General features: G+C 46.5%; 1 protein-coding gene across 9 annotated transcripts in view; it reads right to left on the bottom strand.

Moving 5' to 3' along the window:
* EMCN (endomucin) overlaps positions 1 to 23192 on the bottom strand; it is a 431382-nt gene that overhangs the window by 43446 nt on the left and 364744 nt on the right. For all 9 annotated transcript variants that reach the window (XM_063918475.1, XM_063918528.1, XM_063918500.1 and 6 more), the window contains 3 exons: positions 10807 to 10917; positions 10033 to 10089; positions 3273 to 3362 (listed from right to left, as the gene is read on the bottom strand). In XM_063918475.1, coding sequence (XP_063774545.1) covers positions 3273 to 3362; positions 10033 to 10089; positions 10807 to 10917 — 258 coding nt within the window. The remainder of the gene's footprint in view (positions 1 to 3272; positions 3363 to 10032; positions 10090 to 10806; positions 10918 to 23192) is intronic.

Genomic DNA, 23192 nt, shown 5'->3' with positions numbered 1-23192 from the left:
TGGTCCTTACGGAGTCCCAGCATCCTCTAGGACGTTAGAGAAAAATGGGCTGCATGGTTGAGTCGCCAGAAGAAAGCCATTATTACGCAAATGCCACAAAGCATCCCGCTTACAATACTCCAAACAGCACAGAGACAAGCCTCAAAACTTCTGGAACAAAGTCATTTGGAGTGATGAGACCAAAATGTAACTTTTTGGCCACAACCATAAACGTTATATTTGGAGAGTCGTCAACAAGGCCTATGATGAAAGGTACACCATTCCTACTGTGAAACACGGAGGTGGATCACTGATGTTTTGTGGATGTGTGAGCTACAAAGGCACTGGAAACTTGGTCAAAATTGATGGCAAGATGAATGCAGCATGTTATCAGAAAATACTGGAGGAAAATTTGCACTCATCAGCCCAGAAGCTGCGCATGGGACGTACTTGGACGTTCCAACATGATAATGATCCAAAACACAAGGCCAAATCGACCTGTCATTGGCTACAGCAGAATAAAGTGAAGGTTCTGGAGTGGCCATCTCAGTCTCCTGACCTCAATATCATTGAGCCACTCTGGGGAGATCTCAAACGTGCAGTTCATGCAAGACAGCCCAAGAATTCACAGGAACTGGAGGCTTTTTGCCAAGAAGAATGAGCAGCTTTACCATCTGAGAAAATAAAGAGCCTCATCCACAACTACCACAAAAGACTTCAAGCTGTTATTGATGTTAAAGGGGGCAATACATGGTATTAAGAACTGGAGTATGTAAACTTTTGAGCAGGGTCATTTGGGTAGTTTCTGTTGTCATTATGATTTAAAAAGAGTAAACACAGCTGTTTAACAATAAATGGCTTCACCCAACCACTAACCATGAGTGAAAGAAAAGTTTGTGAGTTATCACTCATATTCTCTGACAAATGGCCAGAAAATCACAAATTCTGCTAGGGTATGTAAACTTCTGAGCATAACTGTGTGTGTGTGTGTGTGTGTGTGTGTGTGTGTGTGTGTGTGTGTGTGTATATATATATATATATATATATATGTATATATATATGTGTGTATATATATATATATTGGACCCTGACACACCTGGCCCCTCAGGGTACAGAATATAGTGATAGCAATATGTGATACAGGAGAATGCAATCCCACACAACAGCTACAGGCACACTCAGTCACATGTACAATGCAGAAGTTATTACATATAAACAATAAAACTGCACTGGACTAGTAAATTTACATATAAATATGTATGAGTATAGATATAACAATGCACAGTGGATACTGGCTGTATATCACAGAATACTTGTACTAAATATTCAGATAGCAGTACACTTGTTCTTAACTAACACTGTCTAAAATGACATGTAGAATACTTAAGTTCCTGTAAATGCACAGCACTGATGAGACAGGCGGCTTTACAGAGGAGACAGAGCCCAGCAATCCAGGAGATCAGCCCAGCTAGTAGTGAAGATGGCGCCAAATTCTCTGTCAGGGAGTGAGGGAGAGTGAAATGCAGCTCCAGGGCGGGAACACCAGCAGTAGATGGCGCCCGGAGCTGGGGGAGGGGCTACAGGTCAGCGCCTTATACCCTATGCTGGTCCTCACCACCGGGTACTGTGGAGCCTACTGTATATCAAACGGATTTTAGTAAACCAACCTGTGCTCCCTTGTCCTGGTGGATATAGTGTGGTCCCTGTGTAGCACAGTATCCACGCCAGCGGCGCGGTCTGTCTCCTGGGACCGCGACCGCAATTTACCAGCGGGTCCCACCTGGGGGACCCTCTTACCTCCTCCCTGATGTGCAGCCACGTGATCCTGTTCAAAACAGAGCGTCAGCGGTGGTGTGCCTGATGAACGGTGCACCTCCGTTGCAAGTACCCGGGAATTCAGCCACTGGAGTATACAGCGCTGCAGGGGGAGGTGATGGAGCCGCAGCACAGAATGTCATAAAGACATAGAAAGTGCTGCGGCCCTTGAAGTCTTCTTAAAAGTTATTTTCAGGGCTGCCTAGCGCAGCCCCACCTCTTAGTGACCTGCTCTGCAGGCACCAACTTACAAATTGAGCTCCAGTGCCTGGAGGCGGGGTTATAGAGGAGGCGGTGCAATGCATCCTGGGAACAGTCAACGCTTTAGTCTGTTGGTGCCTCGGATCAAGATCCAACTGTACACCCCGATGTATTCGCTGTAGGATCCCAGTGTACCCCACTGCAGAAATAAATTTTTTCATAAACAGACCCAGGGGGCGTAGCTACCATAGGTGCAGGGAGTGCAGCTGCTATGGAGCCCAGAGCTGAGAGGGGCCCACCTTTACAGTCAAACTTACATGTGTCATATACATTTTAGACCATTTGGTGATATAGGGGCCCTTACAAACTTTTGCCTTGGGGCCTACAATAAATCTAGCTATGCCTCTGGACCTGCCATTGTAATGTGATATAATATGAACTGGAGGGCATTATAATGTAACATAATATGAACTGGGGGCACTGTAATGTAATATAATATGAACTGGGGGCATTGTAATGTAATACATACCTCCCAACATGACCCTCTCCAGGAGGGACAAAATGCTCTGCTCCTGGACTTCTCTTCATTTTTGATTGCCAGCACCTGTTTTGAACAGGTTAATGGATAAGAACGGTGTTTTAGCACAGTTGCTGGCAATCATACATTAAGAGGGAAGTACAGGAGCAGAGCATTGTGTCCCTCCTGGAGAAGGTCATGTTGGGAGGTATGGTAATATAATATGAACTGGTGGCACTGTAATGTGACATAATATGAACTAAGGACACTGTAATGTAATATAATATGAACTGGGGGCATTGTAATGTAATATAATATGAACTGGTGGCACTGTAATGTGACATAATATGAACTGGGACACTGTATATCATAATGTGAATTTGCAATAATGTGTGGCATAGTGTGTACCGGCAGCTCTACAATGTGACATAATGTGACCTAGGGCATTACTATTTTTCTTAAAGTAAAGTAGGGTAATGTTATGGGGCATAAAATGAACAACTGCTGTCCACAAGTGTCTCTCTAGTAGCAATGGGACAGGGACTTCTTCAAATGTTGCTTTGGGGCCCACAAAGTACTGGCTACTCCCCTGAACAGACCACTCTATTGTAATTGATAGAGCTTCTACATTTTTCTTTTGTCATTTGCAATCCATTACATAGATACAACTGAATTATTTTAAAAGCAATCTAACGCACAGTTTATTTACACACTATTTATGTACCAAGACTGATTGATCTCTAATAAGAAATGTTCCTACCTGGGGCTTTTTTCTGACACATTTTGTAGAGAAATACTAAGACAACCAAAACGATCACAGACAGGACACAGCCCACTCCAATCACAATCTCTGAAAATGAAAGACAGTTAGTAGTGCAGATCTCTATTGATGGTATTCTCAGATGTGACTAGTATCACCTTATTTCATAACCTCTAGTGGACTCACTAGTGAGGAAGTGGCATTTCTGTTATAGCAGTTGTTCCCGCACCCTGGGGTGCCTCTGGGTATTTGCAGAGGTGCCTTGGATTGGTGATCCAAGACTAATTAAAATTATTTATGGTTAATGTAATAGGCAAAACAAGTGCTGGTGACTGGAAATCATACAACATGTGATCACAAAGAAGCAAATCATGTCACTCACCACATGACTGAACCTAAGGATGATATATATACACAATTTACTTAATTTAATGTTTTTGGTTTTTTAATTTCTCAATAAGAAACTTTTGGCCTAGGGGTGCTGTGAAACAAAATTAAAATACTCTAGGGCACCATGAAAAGTTTGGGAACTACTATGTTATAGGCTAAATACATGAATGCTTTCAGTAATTATGATAATCTAGATTAGCATATTTCATCATATTTTCAACATGGTTTTATTTATAAAATATATAATAGCAAAATAATATATAAAATCTACATACCATTTGTAATATTTTACAAGCATTATACTACTATAACCTAATAATAAAATTAAGTTTCAACACAAAGCTGTATCTATTTATTATTATTATTATTATTATTATTATTATTATCTTTTATTAATATTATTATTATTATTATTATTATTATTAGGTACAGTAATTGAAAAAGCAAAGCATCATTCAAGGATAATTCTGATCTTAATGTGTTAAGAATTGAGCTGTCTCTTTAAGAGAGATCACTAAGGAAACTCCCACTGAAAGACTATTTAGAGTGTACTATTGAATTAAGTCAATCTATTTATAAAATGGTCTACTCTGAAATTATGTTTCATACAATAAGTTTTATTTATGTTAATTTAGCTCCAATTTAAAGAGCAATTCACCCCAATGGACAGTGATAATTTAAGTTTAACATACTGTACTTAATTAATAGTTTGTTATAACAAAACAGTTTATAGTCAACCTCTTTAATATAGGTTGAGTATCCCATATCCAAATATTCCGAAATACGGAATATTCCAAAATACAGAATTTTTTGAGTGTGACTGAGATAGTGAAACCTTTGTTTTCTGATGGCTCAGTGTACACAAACTTTCTTTAATACACAAAGTTATTAAAAATATTGTATTATAAGACCTTCAGGCTGTGTGTATAAGGTGTATATGAAACATAAATGCATTCTGTGCTTAGACTTAGGTCCCATCGCCATGATATCTCATTATGGTATGCAGTTATTCCAAAATACGGAAAAATCCGATATCCAAAATACTTTTGGTCCCAAGCATTTTGGATAAGGGAGACTCAACCTGTACATACATATTTAAGAATTGGCTATGACCAATTAGCATTTAAAACCCATGCGGCGTGAAAAATAAGCAAATGCAAGCAAAAGCCTAGTCATGGTCACAGTGTTTTAGTTTTTGTGCCATTTATTTGGGTGCTGCATGTTTCATTTCATTGTGTTTAAATCATGTCTCCACACTTTAAAAAGTCCATTGATTTCTAATTGATTATGCACATGGCAGGTAGGGGTTAAGGGATGCGGTCAGGATCCCTGCAGTCGAGATCCTGACAGAATACTAACAGCGGTATCATAAAAGTGTGCAGTCCAAACAGTGTTATATTCCCACTCAATAGCCCATTCATCAATGTGGCTCTGTCCTACAGTACATGTAAATAGAGGCCAGAACTGTGACTGATTGAGGAATGTTAAAGGGGGCATGCTGCCATTTGTTATTTGTTTATTGTTTATTTATTAAAAGACCTTCTGTCATTTAGTTCAATAGCACATTCATTACTGAGGGGTTACTGTATGTAGCACACAAAAAGTGCCAAGTAGAAAATATATTTTGAACCAGAAAGTATAGTTTATTTATGTTGTTAAACAGTATATTTTTATGTCTCAAAAACAATCTGTGCAAAAAAATAGTTTTTTTTATCACAAAATCTTTCCAGCTAAAAAGAAGTGTGGAAATTTGGCCAATGAATTGACAACGGAAGAAGCTGCATACATAAAAATACATAATATGGGAAAAAAGCAATAAAAATTCAGCATTTAATTTGATCACCACCTGGCCAGATCCTGCTCAATTAGTTTTTTTATGTCAGCATTTGAATGTTACACAAATATAGTTTCCATCTAGCGCTGCGTATAGAAGCAGCTTGCTTAGATAAAAAATCTAGTTCTATGTACAAAATATGGGTGTGGTATGTTAGATAGAATAGGCTTATGTTGACAGTAAGTAGGTCGACATCGTTTCTAGGTCGACAGGGACTCTAGGTTGACATGTAGTAGGTCCACATGAAAAAAGGTCCACATGAGTTTTTTTTAAATTTGGTGTTGTTTTCTTCGTAGAGTGACCGGGAACCCCAATTAGTGCACGGTGTCCCCTCTCATGGTTCCCTTCGCTCGCCATGCTTCGGGCAAGGTGCCTTGTCCGCTACCGCTGCACTTGGCACAGGTTACCATTCCCAATTGAAGTCCACGTGGATCATAAAGTATGAAAAAGTTAAAAAATATTTTTTTTTGTTAAAAACTAATGTCGACCTTTTGTCATGTCGACCTAGTACATGTCGACCTAGAGTCCCTGTCGACCTATAAACCATGTTGACCTACTTACTGTCGACCAATAGTGGTCGACCTAGACAGTGTCGACCTAAGTCTTGTCGACTTAGAGACCGGATCCCACAAAATATGAATTGAGTCAGGACAAAACAAACAATTAAAAGGTTAAAAACAGTAATATGTTTAAGCTTTATTTAATTTGTAATTGTTACAAATTAGCGTCTGGAAACGGAGAGTGGATACCGTTGGCTAGGGTAATATAGGGATAGCGCAATACACTGTATCACCAACCTATCCTCAGTTGTGCCTTGTGAATCCGTAATTCCACATAAAGAAAAAAATTCTAAAAAGAGCTTAAACATATTATTGTTTTTAACCTTTTCATTGTTTGTTTTGTCCTGACTCAATTCATTATTTACTACGTAAACATAGAAACATAGAATTTGATGGCAGATAAGAACCACTTGACCCATCTAGTCTGCCCTTTTTTTTTTATCCTTTAGGCATTCTCAACCCTTTTTGAACCTTAATTCTTTGTAAGGAGATTCATATGCCTATCCCAAGCATGTTTAAATTGCTCTACAGTCTTAGCCTCTACCATCTCTGATGGGAGGCTATTCCACTTATCCACTACCCTTTCTGTGAAGTAATTTTTCCTTAAATTTCCCCTGAACCTCCCCCCCTCCAGGTTCAGTGTATGTCCTCGAGTTCTAATACTTCTCTTCCTTTGAAGAATGTTTCCCTCCTGAACTTCGCGTTAGTATATTTTGTACATAGCATTTGAATGTTGTTTGCTAATCATATTCTCTATATATTTTCTTGTAGCTGTTCTTGAATTCTGCTCAGTCAGGACAATGTTGTGGTAAATTCCACTAAGTGACACAAAGCTCAATATAAGCATGGCACACATAATTCTTTGCTAATTAAAGAAATATGGACAGGGATTAGTCTATTTAGATCCTATAGTCATGTTTCGTATCATTAAATTCTGTTCTCCGTTGCTATATTTAATTGGGTGACAGAAATTATCAAATAGCAATATTAGGCACTGCACAGGTAAGTCTATGTGACTTAAATATTTAACAATTACAAATTAAGAAGTCTCCATTTTCACCATAGAACACCAGAGGGTTGGGTCACAGCCTTTATATTTAGCAATATTTTATATCCTTTTTATAACAGTAGCTTAACAAAACTTATTTTGGGGTTTTGTTTACAAAACCATGCATACATATATATTGTATATTACAAATATTCTGTAAATCACAGTTTTTTATGCTGGGTACACACTGGCCAATATATCGGTTCAACTGAACGGCGATATTTCGCTATATGTCTTTGAACAATGTTATTCTCACAGCCGATGGATGATTTATCTGCAGATATATTGGGGCATCACGCTGTGTGTATGGGCGGTTGGCATTGCTTAGGCTCCAACATCACAGCTAGGCAGGCAAATTCAAATGCCCACCCAGCTGCATGACAGGGACCAACAAACATATCAAGCAGCCAATGGTAAGTGTGTACACTTACCTTGATCAGCTGTTTGTCCACTGACATATCTGTCAGGTGTGTACCCAGTCTTAGTTTATTTTTAAATAGATTTACAAAACAGTTCTTTTGTAACAAACTATTGTTAAATGACACCTCAGGCTTGGTACGCACTAAAACGATGGACAATCTAGCACTGTATTATCCCCAATTACACAGTGACCAATTTAATGAATGACAGAATGAGCACTCATTCTATCTTTCATTAAACTGCACCGGATCACATGTGGTATCTTACACACTGCAATACAGAAAATCACCCCAACATTGTGTAAGTGCGTACCCAGCCTTACACTACACAGACTGTGATTGCCTGAAAATATAAAATACTATGACTATCTTAGAGAACTTTCTTGGCAGGCATTTCTGCTTCTGTTAAGTCCACGGCTAAGTGCTCTATGGATTTAGCTTCATAGATCAGATTGAAGCCATATTTTTTTGATTGCACTCTACAATATGCACAGTACATTTTATTTCAATAATAAATGTTTTGATGCATATTTTATATGCCAAACTAGTTATATACTTTGTGATGTTATTGCTGGATGAAATACTTTTCATGGTTCTGAAGACACATAATAATATTTAAATGATATCCAGCATAGTTGGATTGTATTTGATAATAGTGGTAACAATGGTGATGTATTAACCAGATCATGCTTACACTATCTCCCTTCTTGATAAGGTTGTTTATTAAACATTTTCTGAAGTTGCAGTTAGGTTGGCATGTGTTGTTTTATTTCCAAGTTTATCAAACTGTCTTTGTTATATGGGGACAGAGTAATAGACTTTTCAAGTTTTAATTACTGTATATGAGGAAATAAAGTAAAACATGAGAAAACTATCTTTTTCATTGATCATACCAATAGATGACTACATAACTAATGCTACTATATAAACAAATCCCAAGTGGAACATTTTTATTTATCTTGCTTACAGGGCTTGGCATATGTGTGTGTGTTTTATACAAGCTATGCCATCTTTACTGTATATGGCAGTGGTTCCCAAACTGGGTGCCGTGCACCCTGGGGTGTCTCTGTGCACTTCCAGGGGAGCCCTGGGTTGGTAGTCCGGGACCAATTAAAATTAAGTATGGTCAATACAGTAGGCAAAACCAGTGCTTTTAGTAATGACAACACAGAGTAGTATGCAAACGGACAGACAATGGTAGGTATGTAGGATTTCCCTCCTCTCACTGATATGAAGTGCACAGTGGTGGGTGGGGGTGGGTGGATGTGCGCTGCCATGTTGCCGGCGCTGTGTCTCTGCTTCAGTCTCACACAGCACTGCTGATGTCCTCAGCGTTCCCCTCCTCTCATCGCTGTGCTGGGCAGCGAGGGAGTGAGTCTGGTCAGCGCTGCCATGCTGCCGGCACTGTGTCTCTTTTTCAGTCCCACACAGCACTGCTGATGTCCCCAGCATTTCCATCCTCTCACTGCTGTGCTGGGCATAGGGGGAGGGGGGATGGTTGCCGCTGCCAAGCTGATGGCGCTGTGTCTCTGCTTCAGTCCCACACAGCACTGCCAATGTCCCCAACATTCCCTTCCTCTCACTGCTGTGCTGGGCATAGGGGGAGGGGGGATGGTTGCCGCTGCCAAGCTGATGGCGCTGTGTCTCTGCTTCAGTCCCACACAGCACTGCCAATGTCCCCAACATTCCCTTCCTCTCACCACTGTGCTGGGCAGAGGGGAGGCTGGTCGATGCTGCAATGCTGCCGGCGCTGTGTCTCTGCTGATGTCCCCAGCATTCCCCTCCTGTCACCGCTGTGTCGGCGCTGATGTTGCATCATTTGCTGTAACCCTGACCACTGCTAGAGATGCATGCAGCTAGAGGACGGTGGGCTGACAACACTAGTGTGGCACAGCCCTGCGGGTGCTGCCGGTGGTTCTGCACCCACAGTGCATGGCCCACACGTAGTTACAGCCCTGGTAGATACAGTTGCTATTACACACATAATATAGGCATGCTACATATAATTTTAAGAGTGGGGCGGCATCGATGATATCTCCTGCATTACAGGGTTAACAAATGGTTCTGAAACTTCATTCTAAAAAAGTAGCTGAAAATTTTAATTTTCATCTACTTTTGTAGAGATTAAGGGATGATGAATAGATCAAAAAAAATAATGAACATGGTAACACTCAACAAGTTCTGAAATGTATAAAACAAGTTGCTAATTTTTAGTCCATAACTACCTGAGATCTACATTAAAACACTAATAATGCAAAATAAAATAACTGGATATAGAAAGGTGACAGTCTTGCTCTGAGAGGAAGGAGTAAGGGCTGGTCACACAACTTTATACATACTTTTTTACTGTGGTCACTATCACATCATGATCACAAGCTTCATGTTTGCTCAAAGAAAATAAAGAGCTGGCGGATTAGCGATAGGAGTGTTCTGACGCAGTAAATGTACATTGGTCAGTGCTACACCAGGTAAAATGTAATCATGACGATATGGCTCTGATGATGCATACCTTTCTTAGCCTTTAGTGATGTAGGTTTTCCACCATTAATGTCATTTTTACTGGTATCTGGAAAAAAGTAACAGTATTACAGGCAAATAGAACCAAGTTTTCATATAATTAACATGTAAATAAAAGTAAAAGAGTTTTTTTTTACTATACTTATTTATAAATACAAATATTGCTATCATGCTAGTAATAAAGGGTACTATTTAGCTTCCTCCACTCCTTGTTCTGAACTCAATTTACTAGTGATTTTGAATATCAGAACTACCAAACTAATTCATATATGATTACCCGGGGTACCAAGAAAGGGAGGAGGGGAACTAATTAGCTCGGCATATTAGAGGGACAAGACCAACTGCTGGGGAGCACAACTTTCCCACTCTGAAGCAGACATTGCCACTTCAAGGTGATGCCCATACTATTTAAAAAAAGGAGGTGTGGTCATGCCTCCCTGATTTGGCCATGCCTTCTCAGTATAAATAAGGCCATGCAGATGTCTCAACTGTCCTGATGCTTACAAAGGAGCGTGTCAGAGGTCTAGTCTTCATGCAGCCATGAGTACCAATCTTCAAAATCTATAATCCAAACCACAAACAATGCTTTTCTTAAATCACTACCCTGATGTCTACTATCACTCCAAGTAGTATCTAGTCCCACATCACATTTGTAGTCATCACATATTTTATTGGTCTGTTTACCATGATTACCTATAAATACTGTACATGTAATGTAAAAATACTAAGTAATCATTTCATATATTAATTTAGGCTATTCACTTACCTTCCTGGTCATACACTTTATCAACAATTTGAGGACCAGCTGTAATATTGTCTGTAATATTGTCTTTTGTCTTCTCTGTTGTTCCAATATCTGGTATGGTTGCATAGTTTTCTACAAACAAAAATATTTGAACTATTATAAAACTAAAGAATATTAGATTATACGTGTAATCCATCTGGTTGCACACGTTCAATGAACTGCAAGTTATATAAATATTGTTATACTTTTCTATACATACAACTTGATGACTTTAAAGCTTATTCATACCTATCCACTGTTAGCCACTAACTTACAATCTCTGTGTTACAAATAAGATGAATAGTTTGTAAAAGCTTCATTCTCATCATTGAGCTCTAACTTTTCAATGCCTCTTTAAAAAATTGTTAAAATTATAGAGTATAGAATGACATATTTATTACCAATTACCATGTGTTACTTTACCACCACATAATATTAATACTAGAGATGAGCTGGTCCGGTACTCCGGGAACCGGATCCACCTGAACTTTGTGATCCAAGCCAGGATCCGAGTGTGGCTCGGGATTTTCCGCATGACTCAGATCCCAAATCAAGGCAAAACATCATCCTCCCGCTGTCGGATTCTCGTGGGTTTTGATTTCTATACCGCGCTAAACCCCAGTGTACTATACTGTTACAGTATTTTTCTGTGACACTGCCGGTCAGACCGCAGTGTATTAATCTCATACATACACGTATTATGCGACACTGTTGGTGAAATTAAACTACAGTGTTCCATTACTATTTCTGACTCATACACATATTGTGTGATACTGTTTGTAGCGGTGGTACCACAGTAATATATATTACTTTGTACCCATACACGTATTGTGTGACACTATAGGTGGTACATTTTATGTACAAATTGGGTTGTATGCTGTACTCCATTTCGTGTTTGTTGATAGATATGGATGACAAACATTTTAGAGGAGAGCAGGACCTCCTACACTCATCGCTGACAAGGTTCCCGGCTGCACTGAAAACTTTTTCTGAACACTCACTGGTGGGTGGGCAACTTAAGTAAAGCAAAACCAGTTTGTGCAAGGGCCTCCAAATTGCTTTTTTGCCCTGCCAGTATTGGAACAGACTGTCAGACATGCCTATTTGGATGCTATCACTAAAATAATCAACAATTTTTTGAATGGTGACTATATAATTGTCTCACCAACAGCTCTTTGCATCTCTGCAGATTTGTGTTAGACTCAACGTACGACTTATACCTAGGATCAAGTATGGTCAAGTATGGTCGCCAAAACATATGCTCTGATTTCAAGACATTGATAACCCTTGGATCCTGGCAAAGGGCTTTATCCAAAAGTCCAACATACTTGGCGGATTTGCTTTCTTTCAACTACTCCTTCAGTTTCTCCAGCTAACTGCTTTTCAAGGAGTCTAATCAGGGGAATTACCTGGCTGGCAGCATCTGACTCAGTCTGAAGTAACTTTATATGTGGCAACTTCAAAAGGCTTGAGAACATTGCACAACACTGAAAGTATTCTCCACTGAAGAACACTGAAGACTGGAACCAGAGTATCACTGGACCGGCTGGCACTGGAGTATAGCTTGACCATCTGGCACCGGAGTATTGCTGGACCGGCTGGCACCGGAGTATCACTGGACCTGCTGGCACCGGAGAATTGCTGAACCAGCTGGCACCGGAGTATTGCTGAACCAGCTAGGACTGGAGTACTGCTGAACTGGCTGGGACTGGAGTACTACTGAACCAGCTAGGACCAGGAGACTGGACCGGCTGGGACCTGGGAGATTGGAACGGTTGGGACTGTTATACAGGACCAGCTGGGACCAGGTAGACTGACTAGGCTGGACCTGGAGTAATGTTAGATCAGCTGGAACCGGGATGAACTGACCAGACTGTACCTGGAGTATTGCTGGACTGGCTGGAACCTGGACAGACTGACCAGGCTTGACCTGGAGTAGCAGACTCTGTAGAATACCAGGCTGAATCTGAAACACTGTATAAGCTGGTGCTAAAGCAAGCAGAACTGGGCCTAATTCAGATCTGATCGCAGCAGCTAATTTGTTAGCTAATGGGCAAAACCATGTGCACTGCAGGGGGGGCAGATATAACATGTGCAGAGAGAGATACATTTGGGTGGGGTGGGGTCAAACTTAAATCTAAACTGCAGTGTAAAAATAAAGCAGCCAGTACTTACCCTGCACAGAAACAATATAACCCACCCAAATCTAACTCTCTCTGCACATGTTATATCTGCTCCCCCCCCCCCTTCAGTGCACATGGTTTTGCCCATTAGCTAACAAAATTGCTGCTGCGATCAGATCTGAATTACCCCCTGAGCCTAAATGTAGCTGTAGAGCGACGTTGTTCAGGCCATTTGCTAGTACTAGTGAAGATCCTCTAATACCCCCTTGCTGTGCAGCGATAGGGCAGTGGAGTCAGCTGACCGGACTCAGGCCTGCAGTTGGAGAAGTGGAGATCATCTGAAAATAGGGTGCAGCAGTGACAGAGAATATCACAGTACTGCACACAGGAGCTTGTGTGGAGATGTGTCCTGTTTTACAGGACACATTCCACCTGCGGGAGGGCGTCTCTGACAGCGCTGGGACAGCTTGTCTGTCCCTAGCGCCTGTTAGTGTGCAGGAGCGGCGGGTGTCCGGTGCAGGGATTACCCTTTTCCCTGCACCGGACCGGAGGCTGCGGAGTAGTTTAAATGTTGGCGCCCTCCGGGAGCCAATCGCGGCTCCCGGAGCGGCGGACAATCAGAGAGGGGCGCGGCGAGCCAATCGGCGCTCGCCGCGTCATAGGCCCCACCCCCGACGTCTGACGTCAGACACCGGGCGGGAGCCGAAGAGGGGAGGCGCGCAGAAGAGCGCGAAGAAAGCGGCCGGGACCTGGAGGGTGAAGTCGGTGCGCCGGAGCGCAGAAGAGAGTCTGGCGCGGAGGAGAAGACGACGGCCGTTTGAAGAAGAGCTCCGGTGGCCGCTGAAGAGGCCGGAAGACGTCGGGCTCCTGCAAGAAGATGTCCAGCGGCGGCTGGACGCGGAGGTGACGCCGCTGGCCAGGACGGGTCAGCGGCAGAAGAGGGCGCCGGAGATCCCTGGATCAGGTGAGGCCTCAGTGAGGCAACTTTCACCCCCTCCCTTTTCCTCCCTAGACCACCAGGGACGGGCATTAGGCCCGGGGGCACAGTTCAGGCACTAGGCCTGTTGCGCAGTTAGAAGTTCGTCACCCCCCCTGATTTGGTGGTTTGGGCATTAGGCCAAGGCCACTGTAAGTGGCTGTGTAGGCGGGCATTAGGCCCGAGGGCATATAGTGGGCATTAGGCCCAGATTAATAGGTGCGCCCCCCCCCAGATGAATAAGGGTGGTACTGGGCGCTAGGCCCAGGCCATCCCGACGTGCACAGAGTAGGCAGGCTTGTAAGCCTGAGCCCCACTCTATAAGGTGACACTGGGCACTAGGCCCAGGTCACCCAACGGGTGACGAGTTAGGCGGGCGATTGGCCCGTGGGTAATGTTGGGCCTCGGGTCCGTGTGCTAATAGGGGGCGCTAGGCCCAATAAATAAGCGGTTCCCCCGAAGTGAATAGAGGTGGCGCTGGGCACTAGGCCCAGTCCACCCCAAGGTGTTTAGGCAGGCAGGCCCGCTCGGCCTGAGCCCCTGGAAAGAGAGGACGGGAGGTGGGTGAGCTGTGCGGCCCCCACTACCTGGTGTTCTGATTCAGATACTTTAAGGGACAACACCGTGGTAGTTGCTTGCGCTGTGAATTGTGATTGGATATGTTGTTACCGTGCGGGGCAAAGTGTGAGCTTGTTAAGTGTGTTTAGTTTTGTTGCACCACACCCACAGAGCTAGTTTGAGGGCTCTGCCGTTGTAGTTAGTATAGGGGTGTGACATTAGGTTAGAGTTAGGCCCTGCACGGCTGTTTGCTTGTTTGTTTGCCTCCTTACAGGGACCTGTAAGAGAAGAAGACGTTCGCAGTGTGGAACTGACGGTGAGTGGCATCTGTGTGCGTTTGTCCCTTGTCTGTCCCCGAGCGCCGGAATAGGGATTGCTCACGGACGTGAGAATCCCCTTCATCACACTACGTGTGAGAGCGCAAGTGTGTGAAATCTGGGTGGCTGAGGCTTTGTGCCAGTGATGACCTTTCACCCAACCGGTGAAGGTCGCTGTCACCCCTGGGGTATCCCCTCTTCCGGTGGAAGAAGGGTGGATACCTCCCTTAAGGTAGACCATTTTCTCCTCAGCTCGTTCGTCGGTCTGCTCCGAGAGGGAATCGCCGTGTCCGGATCCGACTGAAGATTGCCAGGTCCGTTGAAGGTTCCGGTACCTGAAGGTGAGAGAGCGCGGCGCCTGGTGAGTACCGAAGCTACACCTGCACGGCAGCAGGCACCACCACACGCACCGCCGCACCTCTTACATTTTGGCGTAGTCGGCAGGATCAAGGATACAGGATCACGGACACGATGTGGAACGCCTCCAAGAAGACCTCCCTGCGGACGGCTCCAGAACAGACTCACCCCCGGACGTGTGCGGACCAGAGCGACTGGGTGACGGTGTCTGGGGCAGACCTACTGAAGATGGTGCAGCGGTCGGTCCAGCGTGAAAAAGAAGAGCGCCGGGAGAAGGGGCGCAAGAAGGCCGCTGTGACGCCCTGCAAGAAATGTCGGCAAACGGGGCACTTTGCCGACGAGTGTACTTGGCGAGAGACGTCCCCAAAGAAGGTGGTCCAGGAAGCGGACCGAAGACGTCAGAAGGGCAAAGCGAAGAAGGAGTCCTGGTGTTTGCTCTGCGGAAACTACGGGCATGAGCATAACCGTTGTCCCTGGGATGAAGAGTGGAGCCAAGACGAGGTTGATTTCCAGTGTGAAAGCTGTGGAGATCCCCGACATCGGCTCCTGGAATGTCCATGGGCTGAAGACAAAACAGACTACGAGGCCACGGTGAAGCAGCTGACGGAATCTCGTCAGCAGCTTTGGGACCGGGTGGATGCAGAGCCCGTGCGTGTGCTCTGCGAGGCGAGAGGACATGAGCTTCCCGATTGTCCGTGGAATGAAGACTGGATGATTGCGGATGGTCGTGCCCAGAGATGGGAGGAGGAAACCGGGGAAATGGAGCAGAAGACCCTGCTTGAAGGTAGTTCGCAGGTGCCCATTTCCTCTGAGCCGGAACCAACGGGTGAAGATCCCTCAGTGAAGGAGGTGGCCAAGGAACCCGTCTTGGAGAAGGTGGCAGTGGCCCTCCCTTGTTGGAAGTGTCGGTGACCAGGACATGCGGCCAGTGAGTGCCCCTACGAAGATGCCGCGGACCTACTCTGTCCCAAGAAAGTGACCCCAGTAAGGCAGAATCCTTTCCCGCATAAGGCGGAGGTGGACGACTGGGAGGTGAAGAGACCACGCTGCGAAGAAAAGCGTGAAGACCCAGTGATGGGGACGTCCGGAATCTCCCCGCGATGGAACCGTCCACGACCAGGACGTGCGGAACAGGTGTGTCCTGGGTACCTAGAGATGCCAGCGGAAGAGGAGTACGCTGAGGAAGTAAAGATGCCAGCGGAAGCGAAGGAGTACGCTGAGGAAGTAAAGATGCCAGCGGAAGCGAAGGAGTACGCTGAGGAAGTAGGGGTGCCAGCGGAAGCGACTAAGTACGCTGAGGAGGAAAATAATACCCCAGTCCAGATATCGGAGGAGGACTCGGACTATGGTGAGCTGTCCGCCGACGAATCCCTCCAAGAACAGATGGAGGACGACTCTGGCATCGGAAGCGCCGACGAGAGTGACTGGCAGGATCGGGTGGAGTCGTGCTCCCAGTTGAATGCCCTCCGTGAAGAGGAGGAGATAGTCCTGGAGCAAGAATACCTGCCGGGAGTTCCAAAATGGACGGACGTACAGGGACAGGATCGTGATGCCGTGGGAGGGCCCTTTCCAGAAGAAGACATAGGACCTTTGGAGATGCCCCACGAGGAAATGCGACATATGGTGGCTGTTGCCCGGGAGGAAATGGATGCCCCAGAGGATTCCGCTGTTGGGTGGTGGTCGGTACCACACCCTGAAGACAGGGACGATGTCCCAGATGATCTGGAAGGCCAGGAGTGGGTGACTGTTGTCCCCGTGGAGGAAGATTCCCCTTCGTGACCCAGGTCGAGCGACCGTGAGGAGATGCCACTCCCCCAGAGGATCCACCGATGGAGGTCGGGAGGAACGAAGAGGAGGAATCCGGAACCGGTGGAGGGAGGATGTGGGGTCACAGCCTGTCCGGGCTGGGCCCTCGAATACAACCTCGCCGGAGGGAACTCGGAATTCCCTGACCCGCAGACGATGGACTTCGTGGAGACCTTTGTAGGGACTACAAAGGAAAAAGGGGGGGGAAATGTGGAGATGTGTCCTGTTTTACAGGACACATTCCACCTGCGGGAGGGCGTCTCTGACAGCGCTGGGACAGCTTGTCTGTCCCTAGCGCCTGTCAGTGTGCAGGAGCGGCGGGTGTCCGGTGCAGGGATTACCCTTTTCCCTGCACCGGACCGGAGGCTGCGGAGTAGTTTAAATGTTGGCGCCCTCCGGGAGCCAATCGCGGCTCCCGGAGCGGTGGCCAATCAGAGAGGGGCTCGGCGAGCCAATCGACGCTCGCCGCGTCATAGGCCCCGCCCCCGGCGTCTGACGTCAGACGCCGGACGGGAGCCGAAGAGGGGAGGCGCGCGGAAGAGCGCGAAGAAAGCGGCCGGGACCTGGAGAGAGGAGTCGGCGCGCCGGAGCGCAGAAGAGAGTCCGGCGCGGAGGAGAAGACGACGGCCGTTTGAAGAAGAGCTCCGGTGGCCGCTGAAGAGGCCGGAACACGTCGGGCTCCTGCAAGAAGATGTCCAGCGTCGGCTGGACGCGGAGGAGCGGAGGCGACGCCGCTGGCCAGGACGGGTCAGCGGCAGAAGAGGGCGCCGGAGATCCCTGGATCAGGTGAGGCCTCAGTGAGGCAACTTTCACCCCCTCCCTTTTCCTCCCTAGACCACCAGGGACGGGCATTAGGCCCGGGGGGACACAGTTCAGGCACTAGGCCTGTTGCGCAGTTAGGAGTTCGTCACCCCCCCTGATTTGGTGGTTTGGGCATTAGGCCCAGGCCACTGTAAGTGGCTGTGTAGGCGGGCATTAGGCCCGAGGGCATATAGTGGGCATTAGGCCCAGATTAATAGGTGCGCCCCCCAGATGAATAAGGGTGGTACTGGGCGCTAGGCCCAGGCCATCCCGACGTGCACAGAGTAGGCAGGCTTGTAAGCCTGAGCCCCACTCTATAAGGTGACACTGGGCACTAGGCCCAGGTCACCCAACGGGCGACGAGTTAGGCGGGCGATAGGCCCGTGGGTAATGTCGGGCCTCGGGTCCGTGTGCTAATAGGGGGAGCTAGGCCCAATAAATAAGCGGTTCCCCCGAAGTGAATAGAGGTGGCGCTGGACACTAGGCCCAGTCCACCCCAAGGTGTTTAGGCAGGCAGGCCCGCTCGGCCTGAGCCCCTGGAAAGAGAGGACGGGAGGTGGGTGAGCTGTGCGGCCCCCACTACCTGGTGTTCTGATTCAGATACTTTAAGGGACAACACCGTGGTAGTTGCTTGCGCTGTGAATTGTGATTGGGTATGTTGTTACCGTGCGGGGCAAAGTGTGAGCTTGTTAAGTGTGTTTAGTTTTGTTGCACCACACCCACAGAGCTAGTTTGAGGGCTCTGCCATTGTAGTTAGTATAGGGGTGTGACATTAGGTTAGAGTTAGGCCCTGCACGGCTGTTTGCGTGTTTGTTTGCCTCCTTACAGGGACCTGTAAGAGAAGAAGACGTTCGCAGTGTGGAACTGACGGTGAGTGGCATCTGTGTGCGTTTGTCCCTTGTCTGTCCCCGAGCGCCGGAATAGGGATTGCTCACGGACGTGAGAATCCCCTTCATCACACTACATGTGAGAGCGCGAGTGTGTGAAATCTGGGTGGCTGAGGCTTTGTGCCAGTGATGACCTTTCACCCAACGGGTGAAGGTCGCTGTCACCCCTGGGGTATCCCCTCTTCCGGTGGAAGAAGGGTGGATACCTCCCTTAAGGTAGACCATTTTCTCCTCAGCTCGTTCGTCGGTCAGCTCCGAGAGGAAATCGCCGTGTCCAGATCCGACTGAAGATTGCCAGGTCCGTTGAAGGTTCCGGTACCTGAAGGTGAGAGAGCGCGGCGCCTGGTGAGTACCGAAGCTACACCTGCGCGGCAGCAGGCACCACCACACGCACCGCCGCACCTCTTACATTTGCATAATCCTCAGGCACACAAATAGTTACTAGCTGGTCTGAGATCACTGCTGCAAGGTGCTAAATCAACCTGGGGAAAGTGCTGCAACAGCTATACTGAATGCACAGCAGATACTGGAGTAAGAGAATGAAACAAAAGTCAATATGAAATTCTGAAGCAAGGCTGAGTGAACTGTGTGATTACTGCAGGATATCCTGGCCTGTAGGACAGAAGGCTGAGGTAAGTCACAGGGTTTGTGACTACAACATATGAGATTTAAGTCAGGTTCATGACACATGTACTGTAATAATTTACAGAAGGGGTGCATTACTATTAATTACATACACATTTTCTTACTGTGCATTTTAGCAATGACATCAGAATTGTTCCAGGTCCCTGTGTGGCCCTTACAACAGACACTGGTAATAATTAGTGATGAGCACCGGAAATTTTTCGGGTTTTGTGTTTTGGCTTTGGGTTCGGTTCCGCGGCCGTGTTTTGGGTTCGAACGCGTTTTGGCAAAACCTCACCGAATTTTTTTTGTCGGATTCGGGTGTGTTTTAGATTCGGGTGTTTTTTTAAAAAAAACCTAAAAAACAGCTTAAATCATAGAATTTGGGGGTCATTTTGATCCCAAAGTATTATTAACCTCAATAACCATAATTTCCACTCATTTTCAGTCTATTCTGAACACCTCACAATATTATTTTTAGTCCTAAAATTTGCACCGAGGTCGCTGGATGGCTAAGCTAAGCTACCCAAGTGGCCGACACAAACACCTGGCCCATCTAGGAGTGGCACTGCAGTGTCACGCAGGATGGCCCTTCCAAAAAACACTCCCCAAACAGCACATGACGCAAAGAAAAAAAGAGGCGCAATGAGGTAGCTGTGTGAGTAAGCTAAGCGACCCTAGTGGCCGACACAAACACCGGGCCCATCTAGGAGTGGCACTGCAGTGTCACGCAGGATGGCCCTTCCAAAAAACACCCCCCAAACAGCACATGACGCAAAGAAAAAAAGAGGCGCAATGAGGTAGCTGTGTGAGTAAGCTAAGCGACCCTAGTGGCCGACACAAACACCTGGCCCATCTAGGAGTGGCACTGCAGTGTCACGCAGGATGGCCCTTCCAAAAAACACACCCCAAACAGCACATGACGCAAAGAAAAATGAAAGAAAAAAGAGGTGCAAGATGGAATTGTCCTTGGGCCCTCCCACCCACCCTTATGTTGTATAAACAGGACATGCACACTTTAACCAACCCATCATTTCAGTGACAGGGTCTGCCACACGACTGACTGAAATGACGGGTTGGTTTGGACCCCCACCAAAAAAGAAGCAATTAATCTCTCCTTGCACAAACTGGCTCTACAGAGGCAAGATGTCCACCTCATCATCATCCTCCGATATATCACCGTGTACATCCCGCTCCTCACAGATTATCAATTCGTCCCCACTGGAATCCACCATCTCAGGTCCCTGTGTACTATGTGGAGGCAATTGCTGCTGGTCAATGTCTCCACGGAGGAATTGATTATAATTCATTTTAATGAACATCATCTTCTCCACATTTTCTGGATGTAACCTCGTACGCCGATTGCTGACAAGGTGAGCGGCGGCACTAAACACTCTTTCGGAGTACACACTTGTGGGAGGGCAACTTAGGTAGAATAAAGCCAGTTTGTGCAAGGGCCTCCAAATTGCCTCTTTTTCCTGCCAGTATAAGTACAGACTGTCTGACGTGCCTACTTGGATGCGGTCACTCATATAATCCTCCACCATTCTTTCAATGGGGAGAGAATCATATGCAGTGACAGTAGACGACATGTCCGTAATCGTTGTCAGGTCCTTCAGTCCGGACCAGATGTCAGCATCAGCAGTCGCTCCAGACTGCCCTGCATCACCGCCAGCGGGTGGGCTCGGAATTCTGAGCCTTTTCCTCGCACCCCCAGTTGCGGGAGAATGTGAAGGAGGAGATGTTGACAGGTCGCGTTCCGCTTGACTTGACAATTTTGTCACCAGCAGTTCTTTGAACCCCAGCAGACTTGTGTCTGCCGGAAAGAGAGATCCAAGGTAGGTTTTAAATCTAGGATCGAGCACGGTGGCCAAAATGTAGTGCTCTGATTTCAACAGATTGACCACCCGTGAATCCTTGTTAAGCGAATTAAGGGCTCCATCCACAAGTCCCACATGCCTAGTGGAATCGCTCTGTGTTAGCTCCTCCTTCAATGTCTCCAGCTTCTTCTGTAAAAGCCTGATGAGGGGAATGACCTGACTCAGGCTGGCAGTGTCTGAACTGACTTCACGTGTGGCAAGTTCAAAGGGTTGCAGAACCTTGCACAACGTTGAAATCATTCTCCACTGTGCTTGAGACAGGTGCATTCCACCTCCTATATCGTGCTCAGTTGTATAGGCTTGAATGGCCTTTTGCTGCTCCTCCAACCTCTGAAGCATATAGAGGGTTGAATTCCACCTCGTTACCACTTCTTGCTTCAGATGATGGCAGGGCAGGTTCAGGCGTTTTTGGTGGTGCTCCAGTCTTCTGTACGTGGTGCCTGTACGCCGAAAGTGTCCCGCAATTCTTCTGGCCACCGACAGCATCTCTTGCACGCCCCTCTCGTTTTTTAAATAATTCTGCACCACCAAATTCAAGGTATGTGCAAAACATGGGACGTGCTGGAATTTGCCCAGATTTAATGCACACACAATATTGCTGGCGTTGTCCGATGCCACAAATCCACAGGAGAGTCCAATTGGGGTAAGCCATTCTGCGATGATCTTCCTCAGCTGCCGTAAGAGGTTTTTAGCTGTGTGCGTATTCTGGAAAGCGGTGATACAAAGCGTAGCCTGCCTAGGAAAGAGTTGGCATTTGCGAGATGCTGCTACTGGTGCCGCCGCTGCTGTTCTTGCGGCGGGAGTCCATACATCTACCCAGTGGGCTGTCACAGTCATATAGTCCTGAGCCTGCCCTGCTCCACTTGTCCACATGTCCGTGGTTAAGTGGACATTGGGTACAACTGCATTTTTTAGGACACTGGTGAGTCTTTTTCTGAGGTCTGTGTACATTGTCGGTATCGCCTGCCTAGAGAAATGGAACCTAGATGGTATTTGGTACCGGGGACACAGTACCTCCAACAAGTCTCTAGTTGGCTCTGCAGTAATGACGGATACCGAAACCACGTTTCTCACCGCCCAGGATGCCAAGGCCTCAGTTATCCGCTTTGCAGCAGGATGACTGCTGTGATATTTCATCTTCCTCGCAAAGGACTGTTGGACAGTCAATTGCTTGGTGGAAGTAGTAAAAGTGGTCTTACGAGTACGACTTCCCCTCTGGGATGACCATCGACTCCCAGCAGCAACAACAGCAGCGCCAGCAGCAGTAGGCGTTACACGCAAGGATGCATCGGAGGAATCCCAGGCAGGAGAGGACTCGTCAGAATTGCCAGTGACATGGCCTGCAGGACTATTGGCATTCCTGGGGAAGGAGGAAATTGACACTGAGGGAGTTGGTGGGGTGGTTTGCGTGAGCTTGGTTACAAGAGGAAGGGATTTACTGGTCAGTGGACTGCTTCCGCTGTCGCCCAAAGTTTTTGAACTTGTCACTGATGATGATGAATGCGCTGCAGTTGACGTATAAGGGAGGATGTTCCGAGGTGGTTAACGTCCTTACCCCTACTTATTACAGCTTGACAAAGGCAACACACGGCTTGACAAATGTTGTCCGCATTTCTGTTGAAATACTTCCACACCGAAGAGCTGATTTTTTTGGTATTTTCACCAGGCATGTCAATGGCCCTATTCCTCCCACGGACAACAGGTGTCTCCCCGGGTGCCTGACTTAAACAAACCACCTCACCATCAGAATCCTCCTGGTCAATTTCCTCCCCAGCGCCAGCAACACCCATATCCTCCTCATCCTGGTGTACTTCAACACTGACATCTTCAATCTGACTATCAGGAACTGGACTGCGGGTGCTCCTTCCAGCACTTGCAGGGGGCGTGCAAATGGTGGAAGGCGCATGCTCTTCACGTCCAGTGTTGGGAAGGTCAGGCATCGCAAACGACACAATTGGACTCTCCTTGTGGATTTGTGATTTCGAAGAACGCACAGTTCTTTGCTGTGCTTTTGCCAGCTTGAGTCTTTTCATTTTTCT

Source organism: Pseudophryne corroboree, chromosome 1 (genome assembly GCF_028390025.1).
Source record: "Pseudophryne corroboree isolate aPseCor3 chromosome 1, aPseCor3.hap2, whole genome shotgun sequence".
NCBI lineage: Eukaryota > Metazoa > Chordata > Amphibia > Anura > Myobatrachidae > Pseudophryne > Pseudophryne corroboree.
Note: the sequence above shows the minus strand (reverse complement) of the source record. Positions and strands in the feature narration are given on the sequence as shown.